At 32.1% G+C, this 9,145-nt stretch overlaps 1 protein-coding gene across 3 annotated transcripts; it reads right to left on the reverse strand.

The window, feature by feature from the left end:
- LOC109345933 (secretory carrier-associated membrane protein 1-like) lies at window positions 2,433–7,857 on the reverse strand. 3 transcript variants are annotated; one of them, XM_019585219.1, is made up of 13 exons: window positions 7,476–7,855; window positions 6,437–6,502; window positions 5,809–5,913; window positions 5,642–5,704; window positions 5,188–5,221; window positions 4,978–5,100; window positions 4,317–4,379; window positions 4,142–4,235; window positions 3,842–3,887; window positions 3,677–3,744; window positions 3,251–3,299; window positions 2,971–3,036; window positions 2,433–2,889 (listed from the first exon to the last, which is right to left on the reverse strand). In XM_019585219.1, exons 1-13 carry the CDS (start codon window positions 7,530–7,532, stop codon window positions 2,815–2,817), a joined length of 909 nt encoding a protein of 302 aa, XP_019440764.1. In that variant the 5' UTR covers window positions 7,533–7,855; the 3' UTR covers window positions 2,433–2,814. The 3 variants fall into 3 exon arrangements, 2 of the variants coding, with proteins under 2 accessions (XP_019440764.1, XP_019440766.1); XM_019585221.1 differs by lacking the exon at window positions 6,437–6,502 and having other exon boundaries at window positions 7,476–7,856; XR_002107457.1 differs by lacking the exons at window positions 2,433–2,889; window positions 2,971–3,036 and having other exon boundaries at window positions 3,677–3,887; window positions 7,476–7,857.

Here is a 9,145-nt window from a genome sequence, read left to right on the forward strand (position 1 = left end):
GTTTGAATGGAGTAATGTGATAAATAGAAGTTCGGTGAGGCTTGTATATTATAGGGAGAAGCGTGTAGGTTAAAGTTCGAACTTCTTTGGGGGTTATGGATTTGTGACCGTTGGATTAAAGGATAAGTGATCTTTGTTTACTCAACCACAATGTCTACTAGATGACGTCAGAAAAGGTAACACTGAAATAAATGTGAGGCATGGGTGTTGGGTGAGAATTTTTACAGATTCCAATCAAATATTTTCTAAATATTAATGTCGAGTTTATTGAGAATAATGATAGAGTACCAATTTACTGATATAAGATAATGTTTAATTCGTGAGAGAAATATTTATTAAGGGTAACCAAGATGTATATGATTAGTTTGTTACTCATTCAATAGATATTATTGGTTATATAAATAAAAAAATAGAATGTAATACATTAATATAAAAATTTATACATAGTTAATATATTACTTATAAGATAAAATGATGTATGTACTGACTGTATACAAGATTTATACACTGTCATTAAGTCATCAATTATTGATGTTTAATTGTTGTTGAGTTTTTAAAAAAAATCTAAATGAAGGATGAATGATAATGTACATATGTATAAATCTTTATACTATTAGTGTACAGATTTTACACCTTATTTATAATCTATTTGTGTCACTTATATTTAAATTTTAATAATCATGATAAAATATGAATGAATGATGTATAATAGAGTAATAATGTAAAAATCTTTTAAATATATTCATTTCCCTATTAGTGACATATATAAAAAAATGTATCTACTTATAATATATGAGTTTCATATATTACAAATGTGTTATACACCATTCATGTTTAGTTATCATTGACTCTTTAAAAGTAATTTAAATAAATAATAAATAATGTAGTGACTTTGTACAAATTTTAATACTTATACATAAATATTACACTCTTATATGTTCATATATATATATATATAGTTTAAAATCTATGTACCGTCAAGTGTAAATGTTTTTACAATGTCAGCACATCATTCACCATTGATTTGTATTACTTTTATTTGAGAGTTAATGATAATTAATATATGAATGATGAATGATTTACTGACAGTATAAAAACACTTATACTATCAATGTATACATATATGTATATGACGAATGGGTAAGACTATTACTTAATACTTTTCACGCGTGAGAGGGAGCTGTTTAATATATGTTGTTGGCAGTTGGTAGGTCCTTGTTGATATTTTCTTGCTTTGCCAATTTGCTCAAGAGTGTCCCCTTGCTCTAACTAAGTTTTCTAAGTACATTTAATAAAGAATAAGTGTACCTTATTAGAGGTCTGGCTTAGGTGGTTGCTAGGCAAACTTTAATTCAATACTTCTTAATGAGTCTTTGTAATGTCACTTTAAAATTTAAATGTAGGGGGAAAAGAAAAGATTTGTTGGGAGGAATTAAAATATGTAAAGTACACATATTAAGGAATAAAATTCTATTATGTTTCTTAACCGATCTACTAAAATTAAAGAATAATATAATGTTCTAGTATTTTAGCACAGTAATTTTGTTTAGCCTAGTATCATGATGAAGCTTGATTGTTATTTTCATGTCCTTCTAGGTGGTGTGAATATGATATTTCCCTCTTTTTGTAAGAGCCATTGAATGTGGATGAATGGCTCCTATTCTTTCATATCAATGAATGAAATTTTAAGGTCTTATCTTTTAGCAAAAATAAATCAATTAACTTATGTGGGTACAAGTGTGCAAATTCTGGTGGAGCTATGTTATTCTGTGTGATAATTATTTTTTCAACACAAATCCAACTCAATTAAAGTTGGGGAATTTTGGTCTAATTTCTTAAGACGTGATAGAGTTATTTTTTCTTTTTAGATAACATTCAACACTTTTTTGTTCCGATTCAACGATGTGCCGTCCCAAATTTTGTCCCAAAACAATAAAAATATGTCATATTAATTAAAAAATTAAATATTTATTAATTTGTATATATAAATATTAAACTCATTGCAGTTTGTTATCAGATATCAGAACTCAGATTCTTCGTACATACATATGAGTATTGCTTTCCACTTGACAAGTAACAGCAGTGGACTCTTGTGGTGCAAATTGCAAATCATCAATTCCGACTCTTCTTTCTATTTGACATTTTTTAAATACATTTAATTTTCATTGACTCCATCCCATAGACTTGAATTCCAATTCCAGAGTACAAGCTTTGTTTTCTTACTACTTAAGACAAATGGAAAGAACAACAATCAACCACCAAATTTATTACTAAATCTTTAATAATAGCACTTCTACTTTGACCATTCATATCCATGTACAAGAAAATTCGCATTTTGTTTTTAAAAGAATTGCAAGTTAAAGTGCTCTGTCGACAAAGATAATATTTCTGTATGAAACGATTTTTATATGATTTTAGTAACCAAATTTGTCAATACCAAATATAACAATATCTTATGATTCAAGTCATATGTCAAGGGAGCATCTCAAACAATGTTAGTCTATCTATGAACAACTAACGTTTTCTATCTTAATCATTTCTAGCTTGAGTTAATCCTAGGCTAGGACCAAGGAAAAAACACCAAAGTATATTATCCAAGCATGCCGGAAAAAAGATTATTGTTTGCGAGGGTAAGATTGCGTACATCTATCCTCCTCCTTAGGCCTTCCTAGATAGGAGCATTTTGCACTGACTGCCACACTTTATATTATCCAAGCCTAACTAAAGAACTGGTAATTGAGGAAATCTATATTTTTGTGTGATCATCTGGGAAAACATTTGCAAGTTCCACTAACACTTTTCACCAATGGCATGTCATAGAGCTGCCATCATGGCCTCGCGCTTCATTGTCGCAGCCTTGCCGCTGCCGCGGAAATACATGTAAACTTGCTGCAAATATAAATGAACTATCAAATAAGAAAGCAAGGAAGAGTCAAGAAACACAAATGTCCTGTTTGATTATAAAATAACCTGAATAACCCATATGCTCAGCAGTGATTCAAGGCAGAAAAATCCAAACCCAATGAAGTAGAATATCTGAAGCACAAGCATTACTTTCATGATTAAATTTGTAGATAGAATTTTATACATTGTCATTGTATCATCCACTATTCATATTCAATCATCATTTACTCTTCAAAAAAAGTAGTATAAATAAATGGTGGATGATGTACTGATGTATAAATCTTTACACTGAAAATGCATAAATATTACATTCTTATTATATGATAATAACACAGTTGGAACATACCCCAACCAATGTACTATCGATCATCACCTCAAGCGCAGGCAGAATCCCTCTGTCCACAGCATAACATCACACAACAAAACCATTATTTTGAGTATTATCATAAAGAAAAAATATTGCCATAACCATGCCTTCAACCCAACACAACAATGCACAACAAATGATGAATATGACATAATCATTAAGTGCAATGGACACAGAGCAAGGTGAGGTAAGTTGCCTCCAAAAGGTGGCCTCTTCAGTTAAATATCTGACTAAAGTGACAAAGGTTATGAGCACTTAACAATTTCTGTATTAGCAGATTACAAAATGGAACCAAACTATTCCAAGTGTTTTCATCACCTCCAGAACATCGAAGCCAAGGAAAGTGCAGTTTAAGAAGAATGTAGAGATAAAGTAAAATGAACTCAAGATTAAAATGGAACTCACGTAAGAGATTTTCCTCTGAAGACAATTGGAGGAGCAACTGCAGCAAAAACACAAAATGCAATGTGCACCTGCTTGGAGAATATGGGAAAAAGGTTATGAGAACTTAACAAAATCTATACACACTGCAGAATGAGTGACTGTAGTGAGAAAATATCTGAGACTTGCCCCATAAGTCAAGAAAAACATGCCGAACTTCAGAGCACTATCTGTCCTGTAAAAGGAGATGGAACAAAATTATAAAATAGAAACATAACATCACAAAATGATAAATGAAGAAAACAGAAAATGAAGGATCCTGATAACAAAATGGTACTTGTTCACAATATAAACATCCCTAGCTTCCTATAAAAGCATTTATATCTCAATGTTTTTTAATGCAATTTGGTCAAAGGCTAAGTACTAACAAATAGGTTAAACATAGATGCCAAAATAGAAATTAGTGTATTCAATCAGACTTAAAACTACCTTGAAGCACGATAAAGAGGGCGATACCACATTACATAGGATCCTGGTACACCGGAAATAAAGTATATGATAGCAAGAAACCAGTTTGTTACACCTACAAGGTAAAACAAGTCTGGGTAAAGAGAGCATGGTCTACTATGATTAATGGGATATTGTCAAGTTGTAAAAAACAAACCATCTCCTTTGATCCAAGCTACAGTAACTGCCACAATATTCCATAAAAGACATATAACCAAACCTGCATATTAAGAAGTTCAAAACTTAAAACAACATCCTCGATTAAGGTAAGATAGATGCTGATAAAAAGATACTTGTAAAAGAAAACAAAGGAAGGAATTCTTTTGAATAGTAAAAAAAGAAAGGTTTAGCATATAGTATAACTATAACAATTAGATGATGGTATGCAAAACTAACAGGACATGAAGCAAAAGGCTTGAGTACTTTTTATTAAAATTACTTTCAAATTTCAGTTAAGATTTTGAGCAAAAATGAAGAGGGTGAGCCGTGGCACAAACACAAGGTTGTTGCTCAATGACCAACAGGTCATGCATTCAAATCCTGGAAATATTCCCTCCGTTTGCGCGCATCTACCCCTAGATTCCTCTAGGTGGGAGTCTCGAGCACTGAGCTGCTCTTTTTTTTAGGGTATATGAAGGCTACAAGGGTATGGGAAAGCATCCCAATACCATATATATTTGTGTTTGATATAAATCACTGGCTTAACTATGAAGTAGAGATGAAAGGAAGCAAAGTAGATCTACATGTTATATAATTACCAGCAAAGTAGTTCTGACTAAAACAAAATTTATGACACAATATTTTGGACTTCGACATACCCAACCATGTTGTAAATGCAACATACTGGACCCTCTGAAGATGTAGCGGTATTTCATTTGGAATGTCATGATGAATGATGGGTATAAAAGGGGGCCAATTTTTTTCTTCTATAACTATTCCAGCTGCAAACACAGAAAAAATGTAAACCACCAAACTAAAGGCATTATCCCCATTGGCTTCTAAAAGTGCATATGAACTACATGTAATACCTCGTGCTATAGCATCTTCCCTTCGTTTTAGCTCCTACAAAACATCATGAGATCATGAATTACCTGACTAACACAAGATATTATATGTGCAATAGACAGGTTAACTCATGGCATAGTCAAAGTGAACATGTATGACATTAAAAATATCATATAATTGTTTACTGAGGCATTAACAAGAAGCTTAACAAATGTAGTACTCATGTAGTCATGTACTAATACTTATTTGTTAACAACAATTAAGGACAAGTGGCCATGTATGACAGAAACATAAATTGCTCATTTGCTCTAGTCCCTGGTATTTATTAACTCAGAACTGATAGAATCATTATTCATTATTAGCACCTATATGTAACAACAACACTAAAATATTGAATAAAAAAACCAGGTTACGAACTCATAAAAGTAGATTGTTTTCCATTATAAAGCAAACAAGTAGGAGATCAGGATGAATAACCTGTTCCCTTCTTTTCAATTCAGCCTCTCTAGCTTGAAGAGCCTTCTCCTTTTCTTTGATGTCCTAAAGTAAAAACCAGCATAATTTTAATATTTGTTCAATAACACTGAGCCAACAAAGTTTCTACATGACTACATCTATTTCATCACTTTCATAATCCTGTCTACCTTGGCGGTATCAAGAGGAATGTCAACAGTCACTGACCCACGATCATAAGGCTCCGGAGGAAGTGGTGATAGCTTTGACTTCGCTGTGGGGACACTTCCAGGGTTCTGAAAATGTAGAAAAGCAATGAAGCCATGAAGCAAAGGGAAATGTATTTTTTTCCAGTTTATATATTTAAAAATCCAAGAATTTTAGGGAAGCAAGCACCAAAGAGATGCAAACTATGTTGAAAGGTGGAAAACAGTAAATCATATCTAGAGAAAGAAAAGATAAACATAATATAACTAGCAAGGCAAGCATCATAAATAGTAGAGGAGAAGAGCATGTTAAAATCAAGAGTCCCTATCATTTTTTACTTTCATTAGCCATAAATGAGATCATAGATGTCAGATAAATCTTCATTCAATCCTAATTCAGTTAATTTTTCCTCTTCCTTGGAAAAAAGAACAGAAACATGGTACTTGTGTTTATTTAGTATGCTTTTGATAAATCATAAAAGAACATGATCTGAAATCCCAAGCAAGCAACGCTACTAACTTCAATAAATGCATCAATCTACATCAATTTCCTCTTCCAAAAATAATGCAGCTCCACCATAATGGTACCAATGAGGTGAATGGGGAAGCTTACAGTAGTATAGAATGCACCTCCACCATAATTAGATTGCCCAGACGCTTTCCCTTTAGCTCCTCCATCCTAATATTATTGATGAAAATGCACAAGGTTTTAGATCTTAAAAACAATGGCAAATAAGAAATCAAGATTAAATGAATCCAAAGCGTGAACTACAGTTGAAAAAGTTTTCTATGCAGCATCCCAAAATCGCTTATAAATTCCAATCAATCCGAGTGATAGGAAGACCAAATTCGGTTAAGGGAACAAAATTCTCTCAAAATCACTATTCATTTGAATTACTTTTTTTTTGAATAGGAAGTAATATTAAATATGAATGATACATAATTGCGATAATAATATATAAAACTCATGCCCTCATAGTACATTCATTATTTTTCTCTTTTTTTATTCATAATGTTCACGACACCAAACACTTTGCCACTCGAAGTTGGTAATGCAAAAACCACTTTAACAACATTAATCATATGATGTTTCAATAGAAGATTTTAATGCCTAAATTGATAAATATCATTATATCGGTAGTAACAGAGAAAGAATGAATCACAATATCACATAATCAGAATGAGGTTCATTCAACAAACTCATCATTACAAATTTTCATGTCCTATGATCTGGTATACACCAACCGCGAGCATTCTAAATTAAATAAACCAGGTCCACATATTCAACTAATATTATCCCCCAGCTACAATAACCAGCATGATGGTTTTAAATTGCTTCTACCAGTTACATGCATCGTTTTAAATCGATACTAAGTGATTAGATTGTGTTTACCACAATTTCGGGTAAGTGATGGAAAATATTGTCCACATGGCTGTAATTGTGGTTGTAGATACTCTTTGAATAGCAATATTGCAACCACAATTATAGTTACATATCCCAATTTAAATCTGAAGTATTTAGCTCCATTAAGCATTTCAATCACCTCTGATCTCAAGTTACAATACAAATCAACATGCATACGAGAATAGATGTCATAAATCAAACAAATATGCAGTTGCAACGTAAAACACCTGAATGCGATGAAACTTACGGCGAAGGGATTAACGTCATCATCGGCGGCGAAGGGGTTCGATTCGTAGTTACTCATGGGACCGGAAACAGAGATCTATAAAGTGAGAAAACGAAAGAGATCTAAAAAGAAATTAAATCAAAGGGAAAAAAAAGAAGGGAATTGAGAAATGCGTGGAAAAATGAGGGAATGAATGAAGATAACTGTTGTTGAATTGTTTGGTGTTTGCGGAAGAGAATGAGGATTTAGAATGAACGGGTATGTTGTTTGTTTGTTAAGGAAACTAAAGAGAAAGAAAGTGAGAAAACGATAACGTAAAATCAACTAGCTGGTGCCATAGAATGAAATGAAACCCGAGAAAGAAGAGGAGGGGGAGAAATTTTCCAGCATCTTAGAATGAGAAATACATCACATGTCTGAACAGTTTGTTGTTCTAAAATCCAAATTATATCTATTTAGAATGTTATTTTTTTATTTTTTAGTTAAATGATAAGATATGATTGGTCTGAAATATGAAATAAGACAACATTAATAAGAGGTGATTCACTCTTAATGGATAAGAATTTGTTGTTCTAAAATCTGTCACAAATCAATCATATTATGTTATGATGGTTAAAATAATTAAATATTCATAATTTTATTAATTTTTACTTCATTGTAATTAATTAAGAATAAGGAGGTTGGGATAGTTTTGGGGACATCAAATCCCCATCTATTCTGGATAAAGAACCTCACTTCATGCCCAAAGCCCTCCACTTCTAATTTGCTCACGTGGAATTAATGCTGTCTAAATATTATTTGATAGATGGCAAGACAATTACACATTATACATAATACAAACGTGTAGCCAAATTTGCTTTCATGTGAATAAATTGATGGAGGAAGTATAGCAAAATGTTTCTTACAGTATGGTTGTGATATAGGATAAACAATAACGTTATCTTACATATAGATCCGACACCCAACTCCTAAAACTACATTAGATAAAGAATGTGAGAAATAACATGAATGAGAAAATTGTGGAGGTCCATTTTATAGGAAATTTCAAGTTCAGACAAGCACTTAATTCACTAGCATGCAAAACAGGATTTATTACATTTCATCATAATTACCGAGACTGATATACTATGTATTATATGACGATTAAAGAATCTCTCTAACTGTTTATTGGTGTCCTTCACAAAATTGGTAGGGTTAAACTTAATGTGGATGATAGTTGCAATCTATATAATCATCAGGTCAGAGGAAGTGGAGTTATTCGCAATAATGACGGTCTATGGTTATTTGGTTTCAATGGACTTTTTGGAATTGGTTTCCCTATCCAAGCTGAACTTCTGGCCATTAAACATGGGCTTGAGTTATCTTGGAACTTTGGTCATCGTTAGGTTATTTTGGAGAGTGACTATCTTGAAGTTATCCTTATAATTACCGACAAAATGCAGATTCGCTTGCATTCTATTGCTTAGGCGAAATTGAGACTTTCAGATTCATCATATCTATAGAGAAGGAAATATATTAGTAGATTACATGTCTAAGCTAAGTTTGGGAGTTCAAAAGGATTTGAGAATTTGAGTCTCGACATTTTGCATATGAATCTTTCCCATTAGTTTTAGTTTTTCTTCTTCTTTAATTTCCAATGTAGCAAAAAAACATACATGAAACAAATGGGCTAAATAGATTGGCAATGTAAC

The sequence above is a fragment of the Lupinus angustifolius genome, chromosome LG04, assembly GCF_001865875.1.
Source record: "Lupinus angustifolius cultivar Tanjil chromosome LG04, LupAngTanjil_v1.0, whole genome shotgun sequence".
Taxonomy (NCBI): Eukaryota; Viridiplantae; Streptophyta; class Magnoliopsida; order Fabales; family Fabaceae; genus Lupinus; species Lupinus angustifolius.